The following is a 25,505-nucleotide window of genomic DNA, read 5'->3' as shown; positions in this document are numbered from 1 at the left end:
AAGCAGGGAAGGTGTAGTTCAAAGGAGGCCAGTGGAGTAATCATGGGTTAAATAACTAAATTATTTTTCTGATCCTGCCTTCTATATTTTAGTCAATTAACTGCATACTATTATACTTGGTATTTTATATACATTTAAAAGATAAACTTAGTTTAACCAACACAAAAAACCAAAATTTAAGTATTGACCTTGGTAGTACAGGGAAGATAAGGCCTTCGAGAAGTTTACGATTTAAGAGTGGGGTGGGAGAGGCCCTGTGCTAGGGGAGTTGCAAGTGTTCTTTCATTTAATTTTCAGAAGAAACCGATGAGGTGGGAATTGTCCTCATTTTGCAGTTGAGGAAGCCCAGGCTCAGAGACATTTACCAATTTGGGTAAAACAGAGCTATGTGGGATGAAATGAAGGGTTAAACTCAAAACCCATGACTGTTTCCATTTGCCTGTTGAGATAGGTAGCTAACAACCAATTCTTACATAAGGTAGATTACTTACCAGATAAAAATTAAAATCAAATTAAAAGACAATCATAGGCTGGGAGAGGATATTGAATATGTATCACCAATAAAAGATTAATATCCAAAATATAAAAACACTACCACCAACAAAAGCCCCCCCCATACACATAGGTTAAAAAAAAAGAGAAAAAAAAAAAAGAGAGAGAGAGATAGACAACTGAACAGAAAAATAAGGAGGGGATTACATTATATATATTATATATATACACATTATATTATTATAATTATATTACATTATAATTATAATTACATTATTATTATATACATTATATTATGTACGTCATATATAATATATATATATACACGTATATATATGTATATGTATACATATATATATATATGAGAGAGCAATATGAGTATACAGAGAGATGATTAGTTCCACCAATAAACCATGGAAGCAGATCAAAACACAGTGGGATTCTAGTTTACCCCCATCATACTGGAAAAAATCCAAAGGTCTGATAAAAAAGGTTGATGAGAATGTTGAGCAAAAGGAACTTCTTACTAAATGACTTTATCCAGGTAGCTCCCATCCACAATTTCTTTTGTTATGTCTTCTTACTTTCTCCATAGCACTCCTACTTGATCACAGTTTTTTCTTTCTTTTATTCTTTTTTTTTAAAGATTTTTTTTTTAAAGATTTTTTTAAGTAATCTCCACACCCAACATGGGGCTTGAACCCACAACCCTGAGATGAAGAGTCCCATGCTCCACCAACTAGCCAGCCAGGGCCTCCCCCTCCACCTTTCTTTTATTCTTGTTTGCAGTCTTATCCCCCATGAAGATCAGGTGCTCATCTGTCCTGCTCACCACTGCATCCCCTGTGACTATGATAGTACCAGTACATAGTAGGTGCTCAGTAAATATTGGTTGAAAGGATGGTTATTTCAGTCATTGCAGTGCTAGACCTATGTGTTTGAGGAACATCTGAATCTTTCGAGAGCTACTCTAGAGTCCTTTTGAGGTGTTTAATTTCTGAATCAAGGTATTACACTACAGATTCTTGGAACAGAGCACCCAGCATTGACTTTGCTTCAAACATTGATGACTATAGAACAGAGGTCAGAAGCCATATCTGGCTGGCCTGTGCCTGTTTTTGTATGGCCCATGAGCTAAGAATGGTTTTTATAAATGAGCACTTGAAACCTACCTTATGATAGGAAACATTAACTTTGTGGGTTTTTTAAGTTTTTTCAATGTTTTTATTTATTTTTGAGAGAGAGAGAGAGAGCGTGAGCTGGGAGGGGCAGAGAGAGAGGGAAACACAGAATCCAAAGCAGGCCCCAAGGTCTGAGCTGTTAGCACAGAGTCCAATGTGGGGCTCGAACTTGTGAACCACGAGATCATGACCTGAGCCAAAGTTGGACAGTTAACCAACTGAGCCACCCAGACGCCCCTAACTTTGTGGTTTTTTTTTTTTAAGTTTATTTATTTATTTTGAGAGAGAGAGAGAGAGAGAGAGAGTGAGTTCAAGTGGGGAAGGAGCACAGAGAGAAGGTGAGAGAGAATACCAAGCAGGCTTTACACTGTCAGCGCAGAGCCCAATACAGAGCCTAGTCTCATGAACATGAGATCATGGCCTGACCCAATATCAAGAGTTGAATGCTTAACCAACTGAGCCACCCAGGCACCCCAGGTAACATTAACTTTGAATCCCAGTGAAGCAAAATGCCAAAAAAAAATTCCATTCTTCTCATTAGTGGATCTATATTACAAAAAATGTACACAATTGTTATATTTTGAATTTAAGAAATAAAAATGTGTAAATTTGTCTTTTCTCTTGTTATGTAAGTATCTACTTAATATCTTTAACTTTGCTTCTTGGCTCACAAAGTCTAATGTATTTATTATCTGATTGTTACAGAAAACCTTTGCCAACCCCTGCTATGGAAGTGGACCCAGGGCCACTTAGCTATTACCATTCCACCTGGGGCGACCACTGACCTTCCTGAGAAGAATGGTCTTGACTTCCAACAGGGACCCTGAGGAAAAGGTTTTAATCCTCTAACTATTCACAGGAATGTCATTATAAAGTCTTCAAGGTCTTTGTTTTAAGGCCATTGCCATGCAGTGAACATTAAAGTGAGTTAAATCTTGGTGTTTGTTTACCACTGCCAGTTACCCGCCTTTTCTAACACAAGTGCATTTTTTTGGAGCAGACTGTATTATGACAATCAAATGACTTTTCCAGTCAAAGATTCTTTTCCAGTATCTTAGGTCATAGCCCTTCCTACGTAAGATGGCTCAAGCCATGTGCTATGAGAGGTCCAGGACTTTTCCTGCCCTCCAGTGTTCTGATAATACCTGGAGCTTACATATTCTGGTCACTCTCTCTGAATTCCTGCTCAGTGTTCTACCTGGGGCCACTGCTTTCCCCTCTCTGCCCATTTTTTAATCCCCCAGTGTGACACCCACACAGGCCTTGCTGAAGGTCTCAGGGTAATGGAGGGAGATACTAATGCAGTTCAAAACAGAAATTGACTTAAAATTGATTGCTCAAAGTTTTCTTGGCCATTGAGGATTTCTTACTGGCTGTATTTGCTTCTTAGACTCATGCACCATTGATCCTGCCTTCCCTTGCCTATACTTTAATTCCTTTCTTCCCTTTTCAAGGCTTCAAGCTCCACTCCCATTCTACTCTGTTGACTTTCCAGAAAATTCCAGATACATGTCATTTTCTTACTCAGGCAGTTTATCTTCTTCTGGTTTTCTCTCTCCTTGCAGGCCTGGCCTAGAGATGAATTATGCCACTCTGGTGGGAATTGGCTGCAATCAGTGTTTGTTTTAAAAAATCATGTTTCCCCATCTTCTCAACTGGTAGACCACCCATGTAATGTGCCTAGCACAGTGCCTTGGATGTAGTGAGCACTCATTACATGTTGGTTGTTCTTATTATTAGGAGGATTGTGCCAAATTAGTTCCAGTGTTGGTCCCCTCATCCTAACTATGGCAGCTGCTTTTGTATGGTATGGGGAATTATATGATTAGGACATTTTTGGGACCAGCAGTGTATTGCTTCATGCAGAACTCCCCTTTTTCCTTTATGCATGTCTTCATCTCCTCCTTTGATTTTTTGGGCTCCCTGGTGAACTACATTGCCTTCTGTCTGCCATGAAAATGAGTTACACAGAGGGTGCTGACATGAATATTAGGGTTCAAGAGTTCCTGGAAATAACCCAGCCAGTGCATTCTTTGGGATATACCCAAGAGAACTGAAAACATAGGTTCACACAAAGCTTGTACCTAGATGTTTATAGCAGCATTATTCAGAAGAGCCAGAAGTGGGAAGCAACCCAAATGTCCACCAGCTGATGAATGGATACTCAAAACGTGGTATATCCATAAAGTGAAATATTATTCAGCCATAAAAAAGAAAGAAGTCCTGATACATGCCACAATGTGGATAAACTTTGAAAACATTATGCTAAGTGAAAGAAAACAGTTACAAGAAATAACATATTGCATCTCTCCATTTTAATGTAATCACCTGAGTGGGTAAATTTATAGAGACAGGAAGTAGATCAGTGGTTGCCAGAGGCTGGGGGGAGGAGAGAATGGAGAATGGGGTTTCTTTTTGATGTGATGAAAATATCCTGCAGTTAAAAAGTGTTGATGGTTGAACAACCTGTGTATATATAAAAAACCGCTCAATTGTTTAAAATGGCAACTTTTATAGTATGTGAAATATACCTCCGGTAAAAGTAATGCCCAGAGGCCCATGGAATTTATGACCAGGGTGCAACTACATGCTTTTCTCTGTTCAGTTAAAGATACATTCACTGTGGGAGAGTCCTGGACCCTTGGCCTGTTGGTGCTCATTAATGGGGATGGGCGTGCTTAGCAGAAATGTAGTGTCTATGTGTTTGCTCCAATTGGGCATTTGTGTTAAAGAGAACAGCAGTTATACGGATACTTCACTTTTAAAGTTTTTTTAATGTTTATTTATTTTTGAGAGAGAGACAGAGTGTGAGCAAGGGAGGGGCAGAGAGAGAGGGAGACAGAATCCGAAGCAGGCTCCAGGCTCTGAGCTGTCAGCACAGAGCCTTGATGTGAGGCTCAAACCCATGAACCTCGAGAGCATGACCTAAGCCGAAGTTGAACGCTTAACCAACTGAGCCACCCAGGCGCCTCCCAGGATACCCCACTTATAAACAACTCTTCCCAAGCTTACAAAAGCTTGCTGCGTCATTATCCTAGGTGGTTCTCATAATAGCCTTATGAGTGAGATGGTTGTTATTTCCTTTCTACCAAGAGGCACTCTGTTAAATTACTGCTTCAAGGTAAATAGAGGTTTTAAACCAGGTCAGATTTAATACTCTTTCTACTCTATACTATGCCCTACATCCATGCTGAAATCTGGATCTCAGAAAAATATGTTGATTACTATAGATTTTAGGTTTGATATTAAGGCTTCTTAGATATTTTCCAAGTCAATTAATATATTTTAAAGCTTAATTTTAGCTGTTTTGTCAGGGTGGAATTTCAAGCATGCTTTCCATTGCTTAAGAACAAATTTGAACTGATTGTATAATTATGATAGGGAATATTCTTTTGAATAGTGAATATTCATTTTGTACAGAAATAGTAAAAAAAAAAAAATGGCTTATTTAACTAATGTGCACTTATAGGACATTAACCTCAATCAGAAGCAGAGAGCTACATCAGTTTGGAAACCTAAGTGTTTGACTTCATTTTGGTACCCTGGATACAGAGAATTGTTTTGGAAAATCTGAATGCCTGGGCCTTATTCCTGGACAGGGAATGTTCTTATTTATAAAACCAAACCACTAGCATAGATTGAAGTCTGTTTACACATATAACATTGTGTCCTTTCTCATTATGGTGATATGTTGAGACAAGGAACAGGAAAAAAAAATACTATATATATAATTTTGTTACTTAAAAAATATAGGTAAACTAGGATGCTGATAATTAAAGGTACATATGTTTGGTCAAGCCATTAACTTAATAGAAAAAAACAGATCAAAAGTGCTCTTAAGGTTTATAAATTAAAAAAAAATAATAAAACCATATAGGAATGGGAGAAGTGAGTAAGGGAAGTTGGAAATTTAATTTTCTGTGTCTTTTATTCAAGGAGTTTTTGGATTATAGTTATTTTGAAGGCAAAAATTTTCAATTTAAAAATAGAAGGGTAGAAATAGGAACAGATTGGAGTTTGGTGGAAAAAAAAATTAGAGACAGAGAAAAATACAACAGGGAGGCTCTGTGTAGGGAATTCTTATGTTCAGTTTCTTCTCAAATTTCCTGTGGCTTGTGTAGACAGGAGTTACAAAATTTGATGAAAACAATCCGATGGAAGCCATGGACAAGCATTCCAGAATCACGAACATCTGTTTGCACACACATTTGTTTGCAGTTGATTTCAGGGGGAGCATGGGCCTCATGAAGCCCTTAATCTGGGAGTGGATCAGAATCGGGCATAGGAGTTTGCAGAATACAGATACCTCTGCCTCCCCTGCCCCAGGCCTCCTGTGAAGGACCACTCCTCCCTCACGGGGGTGGGTGCCGGGTTAAGACTTGTCAATCATGATTGGGATGGTTGACTCCTAAACCTGGTGGAGAAGCATCCGCAGCAAGTGTTCAGGGTTTTTTTTTTAAACGTTTATTTATTATTGAGAGACAGAGTCAGACAGAGCACGAGCAGGGGAGGGGCAGAGAGAGAGGGAGGCACAGAATCTGAAGCAGGCTCCAGGCTCTGAGCTGTCAGCACAGAGCCCCACGCGGGGCTCGAACTCACAAACCGCGAGATCGTGACCTGAGCCGAAGTCGGACGCTTAACCGACTGAACCACCCAGGTGCCCGGCAAATGTTCAGTTTTAAGTGAGAGCTGCCCCAGTGTGATGGGCTTTTGTCTCCTGGAATCACCTCACTGCCAGCTGGGCTGAGCCTCAGGAGGTGGAGCCCGGGGTCCTGCCCAACAGCCTGGAGGGTGGGGCCCACACCAGCCCACGCCTGGAGGTGGTGCTGAGGCGGACAATCCTATCCATGGCCAGTTCTGCCTTCCTCGGTCTCCTTAAGCTGCACCTGGGAGAAGAACCATGTTTTGTTTTCAGGGTAGTAGCCAATGGCTCCTCCCTCGTATTGATTTTTGTGTTACCTTATTTGTAAATAAGTGCTTGTTTTATATTGTAAAAATGTTGAATGTCAAAAAAAAAAAACACTTTTTTTAAGACAGAAAACTTGGTAGCTTCTTGAGAAACAAACATAAAAGAAGTTGCGGTCATCTCTTCGACTCTTCTGCCTTGTCCACAGTCCTGCTTTATGTTTGTATTTCTCCAGCTACACACTGGCATTAGTCTAGCATCTAAGTTGATCAATAACATCGCCCTGTCTCTGTGTGCGTGTGGAATCTCTACAACCATTTATTTAGCAAGGTGAGTAGAAGCCTCCTATGGAAAGTCACTGATTCGCAGTAATTGGTCAGTTATGTAGAAGGTAGTTAAAGCAGTGATTAACAAAAAGCATACACACAGTCTGCTTTAACTCAAAACACGCATGCACATTTGTTTGCCAGTCTTTTGTTGTGAGTTTGGCTCCTGATTGGAGTTCTGGTCTTTCTTGCAAAAACCCATCTGAACTGCATCACCCTTTTCCAATTTTGGTTTCTTCAAAGTGGGGCAAGAACTTAACACTTGTGAGGCAACCTACGTGCAAAACACCTTTAGATTTCAGTGATTTTGTTACCCCGTTTTACAGTTGCTTTACTCATACCTAACGCAACGGCATTTAAAAATAGTACCTAGCTTTTATTGACTTGGTTTCTGTAGAAAAGAGAACTGTTTTCTTTCTGTGCACAGGTTTCATCAGTTTACCTAATTTTAATTAAATTATAGGAGTTCAATAACTTGTGCAACTGATGTAAATTGGTTTGGGAACAAACCAAGTCACTCCTGGTGAAAATACAGCTACACTGGTAGCAGCAGGAGAGCACAGGTAGAGACGATGCTGAATGTCCATTGATCTGACAAGTTAGTTTTTTTTTTTTAATGTTTATTTATTTTAGAGAGAGAGCATGAGTGGGGTAGGGCAGAGAGAGAGAGAGGGAGACACAGAATCTGAAGCAGGTTCCAGGCTCTGAGCTGTCAGCACAGAGCCCGATGCAGGGCTCGAACCCACGAACCGTGAGATCATGACCTGAGCCAAAGTCAGACACTTAACCGACTGAGCCACCCAGGTGCCCCTGACAAGTTAGTTTTGTAGAGAGATTAAGAATGCTCCCACTGTAAGAAATGTTGAAGAAGAGCAAAACTTCACATGTTTTCAAGTATGTTGGAGTTACTTTATTTGTAAAATGAATTCCTACAAGGAGGAATGCATTTGTTTACCTTTAAGAGAATCTGCATGCATAGTTGTGCAGGTGGGATGAGGGGGACTGGAGCAGTTATGAACAGAAGGGGCATCCCTTCAAGGCTTTGTGAGATCGGCCTTTTGAGTCAAACATAGTTTTGCGTTTAACAAATAAAATTGACTGTAGCAAGTGTTTATAGTTTCGAGGTTACAGGTCAACAGCTTTGGGATTATGAAAACAAACTTTATATAGTAGAAAAATCTCAGTTCTCTTCTTAACAAATAGGTTTGGATAACACCTAACTTGATGATTTCAAGGTATAGAATATATATGTACAGGTTCCGATTAAATTTTACAACCGGTACATAAATCGTTGTTGCCCTTTTTATCTATCACACATTTAAGGTTGATAACTTGATTCCATCTAAATAAATAAATAAGTAGTATTTATATTTGGCTAGATTGAGGTATTACTATGAAACCCAGCTAGTGGATATCCCTACTTTCATCCAAAGTTATTTAAAAAAATTGTCCTCAATCCCAAGAATTATGTCATGTTCTTTCCTCCCTGGCATTTAAATCAATATAAAAATGTCCCTTGGAATCATTTATGTGGGGGGACTGTAAACGAAGTAAAATACATGGTGTTCTCATGAGGTTTGTAGTCTGGTTAGAGAAACAAGACCAACGTACTTGAAACAGATTACAGCAAACATTTGATTAAATATAAAATGAGAAGTGCAAGCAATAACTGCTGAAGAACCTGCTTTGCATAGTTTATCTTGCACATAGTTAAGGCTTGAGTGAATAGGAAGTTTGGGGGAAGTACATGAGACAAAATAAGTGGAATTTGAACTGACTAGTGAATAAAAGAGAGGATTGTTGGTAGGAGAGGAAAGGTATGTTCAGGACAAGATGCACTTAGGGAGCAGACCAGAGAATAAGGTTTGTTTTATAATCCTAGAAGGCCCTATAAAATCCTAAAAAGTTCCTTATAGTATTTATATGAGCACCTCCTAACTTCTCTGAGTCTTGGCAGTGAATTATCTTTGATTATACTTCTTTTCTTTCCCTGGGAATATCCATAAAACCAACGTTCTGTTATAGCCTACCATTCAATCTCTAACGTTGTGGCATTGGGAGAGTTCTGTGGGGATTCATATCCAACAATGATAACCATCTTTTACCTAGTGCCTTGTAGGTACCTGTATCAGTCAGGATAGGATAGGTTATGCTGCAGTAACAAACATCCTCAAAATTTCAGTGGATTAAAATAACATATAAAGTCTATACTAATAGGAAAAGTATAAACTTCCTATGGGGAAGATAAAACTCTGAGACCTGGGATGGGGGCTGCATAATGTAGCAGAGCAAGTATGGGACTAGTTGCCTAGAGGTCTGGCTCTGAGTCACAGCCCAACTCCTCCTACCTATGTGACATCGATATGTCATTTCATCTCTCTGAGCTTGATTTTCTTCAATTATATCTTGATATCTTGATTTCTTCAATTATAATATGAAGGAGTCTAGCTCATCCTTAAGCTCTCTTTGAATACAGTGATTCTCCGCATGCATAAAACAAGTAAAAATAAAAGCTAGAATAGTTTCTGTCTTCTAGATTCTAGAATGTATTTCCTTTTTTTTTTTTTTTCTACATGTTTATGTATTTATTTTGAGAGAGAGAATGTATGCGAGCAGAGGCGGTGGGGGATGGCAGAGAGAGAGGAGAGGGAGATTCCCAAACAGGCTCTGCACTCTGAGTGCAGAGCCTCAGGAGGGCTTAAACTCACAAACATGAGATCCTGACCTGAGCCAAAATCAAGAGTTGGACGCTTAACCGACTGAACCACCCAGGTGCGCCTATAATGTGTTTGCTTTTTAAGCTCTTCCAAGATGTTTGTTTGTTTTTCTTTAACATAAGGACTGCCAGTCTTTTTTTCTCATACCATTAAGAAATATGGTCAACATTTTCATCAGTTTAGATCTGCTATATTTATTTGCCCAATTTGTCCCCTTTACTCTTGTTATTTCCAGTCTGAAATGGGGAAGGAAACTGGGCCAAGGTCGGCTGCCACATTGACGGCTCCACTTCTAACCTCAGGGATTCTTGCTCTCATTCACCAGAGAGCTCTGAGTCCAGAAAGTTCCATGGTGGCAAACCCAATTGACCTCTATAAAGGTCTGCTTCTTTCAGCAATGCTTCATGTTCCTAAAAAGGGCCAGTTAGTGATAAAGATTGTAGATCTTTCCTTCCATTTAGGTTTGAAGCTTAAGTGCTTTTGGTTCCAGAGTTGTGCAACGAGCTTGCCCTGCCTTGTGTTATACTGCTGGCAGCCTCCCATAGATGGAAAAGAAACATTTATTGGGCTGCTTCTGCTTGTCAGGCACTATAACTTACAGTGCATTCAGACAGAAGAATGTTGTATAAATACAGAATCATGAGAGGAATGTCCCAGCACCAGAGTCTTATTTTTAATTGTCAGTAGGATTCACTCAGGCTACCTAAAACTATATCACAATCAAAAAGGACCAGAGAGTGGCCGTATGGACAATATGAAAATGACAAAGATTTAATAATGAGTGAAAATGTATTGAAAACCCATAAATCATACATACGTATGTGCATACGTGTGTAATTGTGTGCAACTGATGGCTTGTATTCAATGGGGTGTGATAGCCTCATCAGAAAACTGATGATGCCCTTGAACCATGTGCAAAATGGTGGGTGGTTTGGCTGGGCTCCTGGACTCTGCTGTGCTCTTTTCCTTCTACCTACCCTGGGCTGTCCTACCCACGGCAGAGGACCTTATGCCTTGCCTGCTTATGCCCTTTCTCAAAGGCACCATACAGTGTCTACAATTGATTTCCAGGAAAGGTTTTGCTTCCCACCCATGTGCTGTGCCACACTCGGCTGCTGTTCCATGTGTCAGCCTTCAGGGTGGCTGCAGGGTGGCTGCAGGGTGCCGCAGCTCTGTGACTCAGATGCTCAGTGCGGCCTCTTGGATACATTCTCTCTGCCACGACCCCTGTTTCTCCGCACTTGGTGACTCTGGGTGACACATGTTAATTCTCTTTAGTAATGAAAATCACATCTTGTTTAGACTCTAGAACTGAAACCCTTTCTCTGTAAAATTGCTCAACAGCACTGAGCTTTACCATTGACAGGCATTCTGCTCGACATTATTCCCCAGAGCCTCCTTAGAGGCTCTAGGGCTGGGAGGCTAATGGGGCATCCGTATGGATGTGAGTGGAAGTCTTGGGATTACAGTGAGGGAACCATGGGGAGATCTGTGGGCTGGCCTGAGGATTGAGGACCAATGTGGGCTGAGAGGCACCAAAGAGGCCTTAGGCACCCCTCATGGACAACTCTGGGTCCCAAGTGACTTTGTGGGGAGGATAGAGGTAGCTATTCAGGTATTGGGGGGAGTATCCCCTCCTTCCTCTCGTAACCCCCTTTCCTGTCTTCCCTTCTTGATTCCTTGATTCCGTTCCCTCCATTCAGGTAGTTTTCTTATTTTCCCCACCCTCTACTTCTCCTTTGTCTTTGACAGCTACTCAGGATCTAAGGATCCTTAAAATGGGTTTATAGGGGGTGCCGCAGACTTTCTATCCTGAGGCTGACGATTCGGGAGCTGGTGAATGTTTGGGGAGATGTTAACTGGCTGGAGTTTTCTAAATGAAGTAAGTCCACGAACTCCTAGCAGATGTTGATTCAGATGATGTTAAGCTTCTAGGAAATTTTTGAGTTTATTTATTTATTTTGAGAGAGCGATTGAGAGCAAACAGGGAAGGGTAGAGAGACAGAGAGATAGAATCCCAAGGAGGCTCTGCACTGTCAGTGAGGAGTCCAATGCGGGCTTGAACTCACAAACTGTGAGATCATGACCTGAGCCGAGATCACGAGTCAGACGCTTAACCAGCTGAGCCACCCAGGTCCCCCAAACTTCTAGGATTTTGACTTCCAGAGGGTCTGGGTCCCCTATATGTTTTGAATAGGGCATGCATATATGTGGAAGTGTGTATGCATGCGTGTGTATATGTGTGTGTGTTTGTGAGAGAGCTAGAGAACACAAATCCTTAAAAATGTGGTTAGTGTTGTTTTCCAGTTCCTGTTTGATTTGTTAGGCAACCTTTCTTCTATAATCTTACAGACAAATGAGACTCCTCCCTCCTTTCCTGCTTATGTGTTACCCCAGTGAGAAACAGGATTTGACATTTGAGTTCCTACTCGGCATGTAGATGCTGTGTAGTTTCTATATCATGAAACCAAATGAGAGCCTCTGCCTTTCACTGGATCTATCCAGGAATTTGGCTGCTCTTTCTACTGTCTATGAGAAAAACCTAAAATACAATATGTTTTATTCTTTTAGCCATTCCCTCGGGGGTTCCAATCTCACCCAGACTTGAACTATTTTGACACACATGCACACACACACACACACACACACACACACACACACAGAAAACATGGTGAATTTAAAGATGTCGGTTGAAGAACAAAACCCAGCTCAAATTTGTTTGGTATTTCTTTCCACCTTACCAGGGTAACTTAGAGATTCAGTCTAGAGCTGAGCGTCTTTTCTTCCTTGTCCTTAATTCCTTCCTAAAAGTTATCAGGGCCTGCTTGAATTATAGTGCATTTTTTCTTGTCAGAGTTGATTTGATTTCTGGTTCCCTTGCCTCCCAGCCTACACTCTGTGTAATGCTGCAGAGGCAGCAGATTGATGGGGAAAGGATTCAAAATGCTGCTCTGCATTTGGGTTTCAGCATGTGTGCCGTCTGCTGCCAGAGGCATTTAGCAGATGGACTTGGAGAGGTAGGACTGTGCCTCCACAGGGAGGGGACCTCTGGGGAAGAGGTCCCTAGGGGAGGGGCTCTGCCTTTCCCACCTCGCCATTCGGACCCTGACCCACCACCGAGTCGAGTCCATCACAAGATGATTAGACTCGGCTTCTGTCGTCATGTTTAGTTTGGAACAGTTTGCTTATGATGTGTGTGGGCAGGGATTTCTTGGAGTCTGTTTGGGGCTCGCTGAGCTTCTTGAATCTTTAAGTTTAGAGCGGTCATCAAATTTGAGCATCTTTTCAGCCATTCTATCTTTCAATTTTGTTTTTTCCTTTCTGCACTGCATTCTTACTCTTCCTCCTCTGGGAGTCTAATCTGAAAGTTAGACCTCTTGATATTGTCCTACAGGTCCCTGAGGCTCTTTTTACTACCCACCCTCCCCCGCCAAAAAAATCATTTTTTTTCTCTCTGTTGTTCAGATTGGATACTGTCTATGGATCTGTCTTCAAGTTCACTGACCTTTCCTTGTGTCCTATCCATTCTGCTGCTGAGTCCATCCATGAGACTTTTATTTTGGTTATTGCATTTTTCAGTTCTGAAGTTTCCATTTGGCTCTTTATATCTTGTATTTCTTTGCTGAGGCTTTCTGTGTTTCCACTGGTTTCAAGAATGTATGTCCTTGCTTCTTGGAGTTTTTCTAGAACAGTTGCATTTAATTTTTTTCAAATAATTCCAACATTTGTGTTATGCCTGTATTGGCATCTGTTGATTGTCTTTTTCCCACACCAGTTCGGATTCTCTTCATGTGCCGAGTAGTTTTGGGTTATATCCTGGACATTTTGCATATTGTATTATGAGACTCTGAGTCATAACTCATAAACTCTGAGATTAAATACTATAGATAAGGTTGATATATTTGTTTTCACAGGCAATCTGGTTGGATTGAGGCCTCACATTTCAGCCGGCCTTCTGTGGATCGTAATTTCAATATCAGTCCTGTTTTCAAAGTCTTTGCCATGTTTTTTTTTCAGACCTCTCCCACATGCATGCCACCCAGTGTCCAGTCTGGGACCCTGACCTAAAGGTCAGTCGGCTTGGCTCCCAAAGCCTTTGGTATGCTAACAAGGGTCAGATCCATGTTCCTACGGCCCAGGGCTTCATAAACCACTTTATGGGGTTGCTTTCCTTTTCCACGATTTTCCCAGTATTTTCCGGTTCCTTGTGGTTTCTGAACCCCTGACCAGAAAGGGTGGGCTTTAGTTATTCCTGCTCTACTCATGCTGTACTGCATACCTCTGGTAACTGTGCCTGAGTCCAAGGCCAAGATAACAGAAGAAAGAGACAGAAAACACTCGCTGGGGCATTTACCCCATCCTCTTGGGGTGATAGCCACAGATAAAAGGGTGAGCTGCCCTCTCCTCTAGAGTTTTAGGTGCCTGTGGCCCCCTTGCTTGACTTCCATCACTGCAGTGGGATGGCCCAGGCATTGGGATGCTAGAATAGAGGGGGAGAAAAGAGAGAGAGAGAGGAAAATGAAGGATTTTCTCACTGTCTCTGAGCCTTAGGAGGCCCCTTCTCTGCTGGAGCCTGAACTGGAGGGCTTTTCCCGATGCTCTTGGTCTGTGCCAATGCCTGCTTCCAGTGTGTGGCTGTCTCGAGCAGAGGCCAGGAAAGAGGACCTCAGAAGAAAAAACAATGGTGACCTCACTGCTTGTTCAGTGGTACTTTGAATTCTGGTCTTCTTCTCCAATCTGCCTGTTAGTGTTTACTTTTCAGATTCCTCAAATCACTGCTCTGTGTGTTCTGTCCAGGTTTTAGTGCTGATTCAGTGCAAGACACAGGGTGGGGGTGTGCTTACACATCTTATCCAGAACTGAAACTGAGATTCCTTTGTTTGAATGACATTTTTGCACCGGGTACCTGAATTTCAAATGTCACCACAAAACGTGTAACTGACCCCTGCTCTTTTTGAAGCACGACTGACTAAGAAAAAGGGCCTGAGCATGCAGAGGGGAATGCGTGTTCACTGCCACCCCAGAGACTCACAGAGCCCTGCACACTCACTCAGTCCAAGTCCTAAAGACCGTGATTATCTGAGGATGTTACAGAAAGGTTGTGGCTGATGCTTACACGCTCTCAGCTGTGCCTGGTCGCATGTCCTGCTGGGGACTGACTCTACAACTCCCACAACTCCCTTCTCCTAAAAAGGAATAAATAATTTCCTTCAATCGTTGTTTTCCTGCCCACTAACGGATGCTCTTAATTAGCACAAGATTGCAAAATAGATATATTTTTCTTGTTTTGGGCTTGTTCCTCCCAGAAAGCTTAGGCTTCCCCAACATTGACACATCAACACATGCTCAGTGGATGGTTTAGTTTGCCTCAAGGACTCACAACCTTGTTCTTTTCCACAGAAAAGACGCAGAGCTTCAGTTGTTAGCCATCTCTCCCGATATAAAATTGCTGGTTCTAAAACCTTTCTGGAGCTTCCTAGTTGTGAGAATGTGCACTTAGGAGTATTGCAACTTTATAAAAATGTCCCAATCACTCTGCCAATTATCCAGCACGGTAAAGAAACACCCTTTACATCACTCATCCTACAATTTCGTCCCTAAAGACCTGTCGCATTGAAGTACAGAGGAATGGGCCATTAGAAGCCTTCCTTTGGCTTATGTTTGTATTTTACACAAATATGTTGAAAAATGTGCAATAGTGGTACTGTTCCTTGTTTGACAATTTCTACGGGAGCTACTTGAGGTCATTCATGGGTGTGGGGAAACTGCCTACGAAAAAAGAAGCCGTTATTCCACATTTCAAGACAAGGAAAGCTTTTGCACCAGGTGGAATTGATGGCTCTCTTTTCTAGGTCATGGGTGGGTCTGCTTTTTTTGTAATAACTTTTTTTTTAAATGCAGTCAGTTTTGCTTGGGGCTTACGGTCTCGAATTAATGCATTTCTATTATGTGCATACGTGTAGGCTGGTAGGCAAAAGAGCATGTTAAAACATTGCTTTATTTCTTGTATTATCTTTTAATAGTAAAATCTTGGAATTCAGCTCCTTTGGCTTGAAAGAATCATTTTTGTTTTCAAGAAACAAATTTAATGCTGAAATCATAAGTCATAAAAAATATCTGAAAGCCTCATGGCGATGCTTGTGGTCTTTTTGAGACTGACTCAGTGATCACTTTTTGCCCTGTGGAAAGCAGAATTTCAGATGTCTGCAAAATAGCCTGAGAGCGACATGAGTTCGCGGTGTATATCTTTTGCTGTCCTAAATCGTAACTTTTGGAAATGTTTTCTATGCACTCAAAACATATTAGAGGAGGCCGGCTCACTTTTCAATGCACATTGCCTGAAGAAAGTGGCAGATAGAGCCTTGACAAACAAAGTGGAGGCTGCTTCCTTGCCTCAGAAATCTGGGACCTTGTCTTCCTTGTGCCGCTTGTCCGTGCTCGGGGAGGGGCTCCTTTATAGGAGTGGCCTGGTGGTTCAGGGAGCAGGACCTTGGACTGCAACGGAGTAGAGGGACCCTCCTCCCTGGGTTGGCTCAGGAGGAGGCCTACTTCTTGGTGGCCGCTCATTGTGTGTGCCCCATTTGACATTTTAGCCCAGGTCTGCTGGGGACAGACAGACCAGCCTCAAATGACAGTACGTCCACCCCCTTCTGCCGAAGCAGCTCCTTTCCCCATCCAGAGGGGAAGCGGGGGTGGCAAACAGGACTGGGAATCCGTGTTTCCACCTCCTGGGAGTGATGGGGGTAGCCTCGTTCTGGCCACATGATATTTGCAGCATGTGGGTAATAGTGTATCCTGGCATTTAGGGAATGGTTTGGGGGTGAAATCATGACAAATTTTCTTAAAACAAAAAGATTTGGTGGGTGGGTGTGTTTGCCTTGTTCTACTTAATACCGGCCATTGGTGTTCTAAGGTGCTCAGAGAGTTCTGCGTGTGGGATGTTTGGAGGGACAAATATTGATGTATGTACCAGAGAATTAAGACAAATGATAATTGAAAGAGATGATAAAAGCTAGTGGTTTCCTTGGGGTAATAATCACGAACTGCTGTCAGACTGATTCCAGGAGGAACATTACTTTATGTGAAGTGTTTTTTAAACAGCTCGAGCAAAGCATTAAGCCAGAGCATTTCTGGGGCATCTCTTTGCTGTATATTCCTATCATGTCTCCACTTGAGATTCCTCAACGGATAGTCGCTGTTCCAGCTGCCATGTTGAGCTTCATCGGGGTCGACAATCAGTTGGACATGAGAAATATGAGCTTGCAGTCAGGATCTTGTCTGTGGATTCTGAAGATAATTCTATAGTCCTGCTATATGGATTCACCATTATTGGTCTGTGAAGTTATTTTTATGTGTTAGTGAAGGGTGAGTGGCTTCTGCTGTGTTTAAAGGTGTCTCTTTCATGAAGCCTTTGGGTTTCTTGCAGTAGAGACAGATTTCCGCAATCTGCACTTGTGTTTTTGGCATTTAGTTTGGAGCTATGTTTACGTCCTCGATCTCTTCGTGACCCCACTTACCCTATGGAAATTTCCATCAGAGCTCCTATGAACTTCATTGCATTTATTGGGTTATAGCTGTATTAAATTGTAACCCAGAGCCTGGCACAAGGCACAAATGCCCACTGAATCAATGGATGACTCCCTGGTCGAGTCTCATTGCTTCTTTCCGAAGAATGCTGTGCAGGAGACCTTCTATTTGTCTCTCCAGATCCACCATCCACTCTTCTCCTCCTCCTCTGCACCTCCAGAGGCTGACTTTGCATGGACAACCGTAGCCTCCCTCTTCTCTGCCTTCTCTTGGCTTTGACAGTTGGTGTGCATACATAATAGGACTGGATGTGACAGGATTGGCTATGTTCCTTTTTGAAAAAAAAATTTTTAATGTTTATTTATTTTTGAGAGAGAGACAGAGCATGAGCAAGGGAGGGGCAGAGAGAGAGGGAGACACAGAATCTGAAGCCGGCTCCAGGCTCCGAGCTGTCAGCACAGAGCCCGATGCGGGGCTCGAGCCCACAGACCACAAGATCATGACCTGAGCCGAATCAGACCCTTAACTGACTGAGCCACCCAGGCACCCTGGATTGGCGTTGTTCCTTTATTAAATGCCTTCTCCATAAAGTTTCCCTCTCTGGGTTCCATAAATTCCTCTTGCTCCTTGCGGCTTAGGATTTGTAAAGTCTCTCTGGTGCTACCTGTCATAGATACTGCATTATTCGTTATCGGTTTCCTTAAATCCTGCCCACGCCTTTATAAATAGTCTATTGAATTCTTCTTGGATTAGCCAGTTGGAAGGAGCCTATTGTATCCTGCTGGAATCCTGGCTGATATTTGCCCAAGTCACCCAGATGACAAAGTTAGTTATAATCTAGATATCATAATCTTGCATTATTTCAAGTAAACAGTCTCTTCTAGGCCAGTCTGCCTCCAAATTCGAATCAAATATAGCAGGGGTCAGCAAACTACAGCCTGCAACCTATTTTTGTAAATGGAGTTTCATTGGAACACAGCCACGACCATTGGTTTACTCACTGTCTGTGGCTGTTTTGAGCTACAGCAGGGGGCGAGGAATTGCAGTGGAAACTGTATGGCCTGCAAAGCCTAAAATATTTGCTGTTTGGCCCCTTATAGAAAGAGTTTCCTGATCCCTGATTTAGAGGAAGACCATGATGGGTGAACTTTATCATTTCTATCAAGAGGCTCCTGGGCCAGATGCTGGCACACTTGTGAGTGGCCGCGTGAGAAAGACATGGGGAGTTTTAAACCCCAGACCTGGACAAGCCTGCCTGAAGCTCTGCGTTGCTGTGCAGACAGCGGGGGCGACCTGGAAAGGCACTTTGTCATTTGATGCAAGGACATGACCAGGCACAACTGGGAGGCGTTTGTACTTAACTGTGCTTATAATTTATGATTTCATAATTCAGTACTTCCTGAAAAGAATTGCTCTCCCTAATTTTCAGCATTTACCTGCCAAAGTTATTTTGTGTGTCTGTCTCTGCCACCAGACTGTGCACTTCTTGGGAGAGTCAAGGTTTTTTGTTTTTTTTTTTTTAACGTTTATTTATCTTTGAGACAGAGAGACAGAGCATGAACGGGGGAGGGTCAGAGAGAGAGGGAGACACAGAATCTGAAACAGGCTCCAGGCTCTGAGCTGTCAGCACAGAGCCCGACGTGGAGCTCGAACTCACGGACCTCGAGATCATGACCTGAGCCGAAGTCGGTCAAGCGACTGAGCCACCCAGGCACCCCGGGAGAGTCAAGGTTTTATTCGTATCTGTGTTGACCAGTGTCTGGCACAGGGTGGCTGATGCTCAATGAATATTGTTTGACCACATGGTAATCACCATCTACTTCAGAGAAGAAAGGAAAGTAGGGGGGTGGCGGAAGGCATTACCTGGGAAGATATGTTAATGTTCTCAGGCTTTCTCTGATTAGACTCTCTGCCTGATCAGCCTTCACAGAACAAGACAGCTATAAGAAAAGGCTGCGTTCCCAGAAAAGGGTGCCCCTCAGGGCAGACTGGCTACATAATTTGTGGGGCTTGGTGCAAAATGAAAATGTGAGCCCTCTTGTTCAACATTTATTAATTTCAAGACAGTGTCAGCAGAGCATTGAGCCAAGCATAGGCCCTTCTTAAAAAAAAAAAAAATTTAAGATTTTACCTTTAAGTAATCTCTACACCCAGCATGGGGCTTGAACCCACAACCGCAAGATCAAGAGTCACACGCTCCACCGATTGAGCCAGCCAGGCGCCCCCAAGCGCAGGCCCTTCTAAGACTGCATAGGTTGCACGCCCATGAAACTGGCAGCTGAGAACAAGACAGCCTGTGGGAAATCAGTGAGGATTCCTTAAGTCTAGAAAGCTGCAGCGCACTTAGCTACTACAAGGAGGCACGGACCTGTCTAGACGGTAAGACTGTGGGCTCTTGGGCCTTGTGCCACGATGTGAGGCTAATCACATCTGACCTGGAATAACGCTTATCACTTACGAAGTGTCCACATTTATCTCAGACCCCCATGCCAGGGTGGGCTTCTCTTCCCCAAACTCACACACCTGGCTTGATGCTGACTGACCTGCTTGCTCCCCCACTCCTCCTAGCTTTTCAACCCCAGGTCACCCAGGCCACCCCATCCAGGGGCAAACCCCCCACATTTGCACTAAAGTATATCAGGGCTAGCCTGTTTAGGTTTTTTTTTTTTTTTTTTTTTTTTTTGGGAGGGGGTGGGTGACAGACAGTTCCTGTCATAATACCTAGTCTTAGTCTGTTTGGGCTGTCATAGCAAAATGGCACAGACTGAGTGGCTTATAAAGAACAGAAGTTTATTGCTCACAGTTCTGGAGGCTGGAAGTCCAGGGTCAGGGTGCCAGCAGAGTTGGTTTCCAGTAAAGGCCCTCTTCAGGGTTGGCGCCTTCTCTCCAGGTCTTCACATTGTGGAAGGGGCTAGGGAATTCTGTGAGGTCTTTTTTAGAAGAGTACTGATCGCATTCAGGAGGGCCCTACCCTCATGACCTAAGCTATTCCCAAAGGCCCCACCTCCTAATACCATCACCTTGGTCATTAGGATTTCAACCTATGAATATGGGGGAGGGGAACACACACATTCAGATCCTGGCAATATCTGAGTGAAGAACAATGTGTATGCGTGAATGGTGCATTTATCTGTCCCTAGAACCTTCCCTTGCCTCCTTCTGCATCATAAAAGGGGGTTTAAAGGCCCAGTCTAAGCACTGCGGGAACCCCTGTGCCTAGACACCCAGCGTCTTTCCTGACTCCAGACATCTACCCTCCCAGCAGATGGGGCTTCTCTCCCCACCCCACCCCCTTCCCCACCCTGCACCCTGAGCGCTATTCTCCCCCTGAGAATCACAGCAAGGCTTTGGAAGGTTTCTAAGTGGTGATAAGTACAGGTGGGGGACTTGGAACTCTAGAAAGGACTTCATGACTAGAGCTTCCTTTTGACTAGAGGGATCCCACTTGCGTTTCTTCCAGACCACTGCGATCCCCCAGCCCTTCATCCCTCCCACCACCCTTGCTGCAAAAGGAGGCCTAGCCTTCATCTCTAACCACTGTGCTCATCGGTGCTCCTCACGTCCTCTGCTGAAAGGCAGCAGCCCCTTGCTAGGAGGCTACTCTTGTCAGCCTTGGTGGTGACAGCTCCGGGGTCCTCTCCTGCAGGTGCACAGCCCCAGATGCTAGGCACACTGAGATCTGGAAGACTGAGTGTGGCTGCCCTTGTCTCCCTGTGCTGGGGAAGGCACCCAAGCACCCAAAGGACTTCAGGCTTTTGCCTCGACAACATAACTGGCCCTTAGGGAGGCTCATGGTTCTGAAGCTCTAAGCTTTGGAAACTCTAGTAGATAGAGGAGTTTTTCTTCGCATGGGGGAGAGGCACAGTAATACAAAGCCACAGTTGAGAGAGCCTGATGGGGTCAGGTGGAGTTTATTTTTGATCAGAAGAGTCAGACGTCCCCAGGCCTTTGCAGTCTTTTGCTTAACCTGGTAGCTGGGCTTTCTCAGGCCTTGCTTGCTTCCCTGTGACTGATGCGACTGTAATGACAGCAGCTCCGAACCCACTCCCCACCGCCTGTGCACAGACATGTTTGTTTTGCAGACAGTTAAAGCGGCCAAGGAGCCTAGCTGATGCTCTGTGTCCATCCCACCCCCACCCCCACCCCCAGTGCCTCAACACTTTACGCATCAACCTGTTTTCTGTTTTCTGTCTTCTACAGCATCCCCGGTGGCATATAGATCTCCAGCCGTGGGCAGGACCTGCTCAGTCCCTGGATGAGGAAGCCTTGAGGTTTCTGAGATACATCAGCACCACTCAGGTTGTATTTCAGATGCAATTGGATCTGGAGACACTCTAAAAGATATTGATCAACCCCCTTTCAAAAAGGATTCCATCATTGAGGGGGTAGGAAGATTCTCAGGGACTCCTGGTGGGGACTTGATAGGGATATAGTTTCTGAGGCCTCAGTGCTTACATTTATCCACTTGTTTGAAGGCAGATAAGATGCCTTCTATTTGCTTCAGCATCCTCTGCCTTCCAGGGGTATTGTCATCTTGAAATGTTTTAATGATTCATCCTGACGTGTTCTTAAAGATCCACTTTAGCAAATTGCTTTGGAAAACCATTTGAGGCGACAGATTCACACCCGTGAGTAGGCAGTCAAGTGTGTCATAAAACAAAACCATCATCTGGAGGTTCAAGTTCCATTTTGGATTTGGAGGAATCTGCCTTTTTGCTTTTCTGCCACAGATGCTTGGTGGACAGGGCCCTGCTAGGCCAGGGAGCAGAGGGGACATTGCAGGCGGTCCAAGAAGCTAATGAATCCAACAGTACTTTGTTCTTAGAGCATTTAAAGTCATTATGGAGCATCGGCCTTAGTGGTGGCTTAACACATTGTGGCAGCTCCTGCCGAGGCTGAGCCTGTGCCCCCGGCAAGTAAAGGGACTGTCTATTAAGGAGAGTCTATGGCTCTTGACACGTTAATCAGGAGGTTCTGTCCTCAAGTAGCCTGATCCTGGGGACAGAGAGACATAAGAGAAGATCAAGGCCTGAGGGAAACTTTGCCCTGGATTAAGTCGAGGTGTTAGTAAATTAGAAACTCACACTGCCTCTAAGGTACCTAGGCCAACTGGGGAGGTAGCCCGTGGAGCTCGTGTGGCACTGAGGGTCTCAGGCTCTTTTGATGTCCCTTCAGCCCCCTGGCATCCCACTTCTTCTCCCAAACCTTGCTGGCAGCAGAGCCCGTTTTTCATCTGTGGAGAGAATATGTTTCAAGGTCTTTAGAAGACTGGGCGTAAAAGAAAGTCCCATTTCTCATATAATGCAGTCAGACAATTGGATTTTAATGGTTGTCACCTAGACATGGAAGTGAAAGCTTGTTGAATTAATCGCAAGTTATGGAATGATAAATTGATCCCTGTGCTTTACATAATTTCATCTTGTTTTGGTGCTGCAAATTAATTTGGTGGACACTCACAGATTTAATTAAGGTGCTGAAATTTTCATTGTACAGTTTGGTTTTTCATGAAGGATGAGAAGCCCGACCTCTTGACTGTGACTTTAAGAAACTCTTAAGACACCAGAGGAAAACGAGAGGTGTTATACTTATGAGTTGGGTTTGAGAACTATGGGCTCCATCCTCGCCCCAAATAAATTGACCAAGTAAAAGCCTCTAGATTCCATTTTATATGTATTTCAGGTTAATGTTCTGTAACTTATAAAAGGCATATTTACTTAGAAGAAGCTTGTGAGGCACGAAAGGATTATTTCAAGCCCCTCTTGGATTTTCCCCCGTGAGTTATGAACTGAGAGGAGAAAAATTTTGAAGAGAAAAGAAAAGCATCCCAAAATGCAGTCTGAAGTGACTCTGAGCGATTTATTTTGTTTCTCTGTTTCTCAATGTTGCGATCTTGAAAAGGATCAAGCTATTAAATTCTTCCTTAGGTTTCTCCCAGTTCTGTGAGCTTGTACTATGCGGAGAGTAGTGTAGGATCAATATTGACAAAGTAGTTTTGAGCACCTGCTTCATGCCAGGGATTATGGCAGGCCCTGGGGTACAGTCTCTGCCCACAAGCAGCTAACCAACTAGTTGAGAAAGTAGATACATAGACATCTTATTCAACTTGATGAGTGCAGTTGGTTTATGAAGTTCACTAGAAGGATTTTCATCCTCCAGAAAAACTGAGATAAAGCTCTAGACCTCACAGTGATTTTGTACCCAGGGGTCATTTTACCCAGGTGAAATGCTGTGCTTTTCTGCACATCCAGGTCACCGGGAAGCCAGCACATGGGAGCTCATCAGAGATGACATTAACTGACTCTTAATCAGAATCTTTTGCTAAACAGTGTTCCTTCCCCATCTTTATGTAATGCAGAGGTTTTTTTTATTTTTTTGTCTTTTTTTTTTTTTTTTGACTCTTTTAGGAGCTCAGGCTTCCCTTAGAATTCATCTTGACAATGAGAGCCTACAAAACTGGAAGAATATTAGAGTCACTATTACCTAAAATTTCCGTAGTTAGCAGTAGTCAGTCATAATGGCAAGGGGAAAAAAAAAACCTTCGGAAGGTACTAAAGCAAATTCCACCCCCATTCTCTTATGCTACTTAAAAAAAAATCATCTCCCTCAAATCTGTGTTCAAGCTTGTACAGCAAGGCCCAGCATTTGATGTGTTCATCATTGATTTACTCCTTCTTCAATTCAGCAGGCATTTGCTGAGCACCTGTTCTGTGGTCGGCACTGCCTGGGGTATAAAACCTGAATTCAATACATGCGCTTGCTGGCAAACAGCTAGGATGCAAGAGAGTTGTGTGTTCTCTAACACGGGTGAACAGATGGGTGGGGGAAGCTTGGAAACGGAAGCACAGGGCCAGGGACAGTGTGGCATTCGACTGCAATGAGATGGCACACTTGCGCACTGTGTGTCCCTGATGGTATGATTGGGGACCTGAATTTTTAACGAAACACCAGAGGATACGGTGTTTGGTAGAGTGTGCACAACGTCAAGTGCAGTTTAATTAGGTATTGTTTTCTAATGTGAAAGACCACGATTACATCGCTGAGTTCTGGAGTCGATGATACACTGTTTGATGCTAACAAGAAATGGTTAAGTCATAAACACAGTGCTCTGTTCTAAGGGAAGGCTCCAGATCCAGCTTTTTATGGCCACCCCCAAACCATATGCCTCTGGGAAGCAGGCCTTGCGGCACAAAATTAATCTAAGCAACAGTTGCTGTTTTAAAAAAGAAAAAGTAGATTTTAAAACATTATCTAACTACCTATCTAGCTATCATCTAGCCAGCCAGCCATTTCTCCATCCATCTATCTATCTCATCATCTATGCATCTATCTATTTGTAAAAATAACATAAAAATCCAAGCCCTGGAGATGCAGACTTTACGACTTTGTAACAGTAGTATCTGTTATATTTACTGGTACACACACACACACACACACACACACACACACACACACACGGATAAAGGCAACAAAAATACAACTCTTTCCTTAGATGTTGCCTTTCAAAATAATGGTATTACATGAACATACAGTTGATCATTGAAGTGATTCTTGCCAGAAGTCCCCAAGTTTTAAGGGCTCTCTTTGCCAGATTTTACTTATGGGGTGCCAGAAATTCTATTCCATCTTTTGGGATGCCAAATGAAATGAGAATACATTAATCCCTTTAAGCGGCACCTGGCTGGTGCCATAAGTGGAGTATGCGACTCTTGATCTCGAGGCTGTGAGTTCGAGCCCTGCGTTGTCTGTAGAGATTACCTAAAAATAAAATCTTTAAAAAAAATTGGTTTATCCCTTTAAGTTAAATAACTAAAATGCATTTCAGAAAGCATTTTTTTTCCTGGAGTTTCTTCTCCTTTGTCTAGGCCTAATTTGCTTTTGCAGCTAAAATTACAAGGGGAATTAGAGAGAGAGAGAACGTAATTACTGGAGTTAGAGCTTAGCTAGGAGTTATTGCCCTCACTTATTTTGCTTACTAGAGTTTATTGAAGCCCTGGCCATAAATCTTAACAAGAAACTTTGAAAAATCAATATTTAATTAATTTTTAGGAGCTGAATTTTACTGAGTGCTTCTAGTTGTTTTGCAAAGCTAATGTCTATCACTGAGATAGTTAATATGGAAAAACTCCCGTGTTATGTATGTTTGAGCTAGGAGTGGAAAGAGGAACATTAGCAGAGAGATTGAATGGAAAAGAATGTCTTTCCAACAGGGTATATCTGTGTAAGATGAAATCTTTGGAAGAAGAAGAAATGCTTAAAGGGTCACCTTTAATGGAATAAAACTACTCCCCAACATCGGCAAAGTAAGGGCAGTTGAGCCTCAAAGCCCTGAATCTTGACCCTTAATAGTTATCGGATT

General features: G+C 42.9%; 1 protein-coding gene across 1 annotated transcript in view; it reads left to right on the top strand.

Annotated features, from left to right (window-relative positions):
• Nucleotides 1-25,505, top strand: part of METTL24 (methyltransferase like 24) — a 103,843-nt gene that overhangs the window by 12,089 nt on the left and 66,249 nt on the right. The window contains exon 3 of the mRNA XM_049654162.1: nt 21,350-21,448. Coding sequence (XP_049510119.1) covers nt 21,350-21,448 — 99 coding nt within the window. The remainder of the gene's footprint in view (nt 1-21,349; nt 21,449-25,505) is intronic.

The sequence above is a fragment of the Panthera uncia genome (assembly GCF_023721935.1).
Source record: "Panthera uncia isolate 11264 chromosome B2 unlocalized genomic scaffold, Puncia_PCG_1.0 HiC_scaffold_24, whole genome shotgun sequence".
NCBI lineage: Eukaryota > Metazoa > Chordata > Mammalia > Carnivora > Felidae > Panthera > Panthera uncia.
The sequence above is the reverse complement of the archived record's forward strand: the minus strand, read 5'-3'. Positions and strand labels throughout refer to the sequence as shown.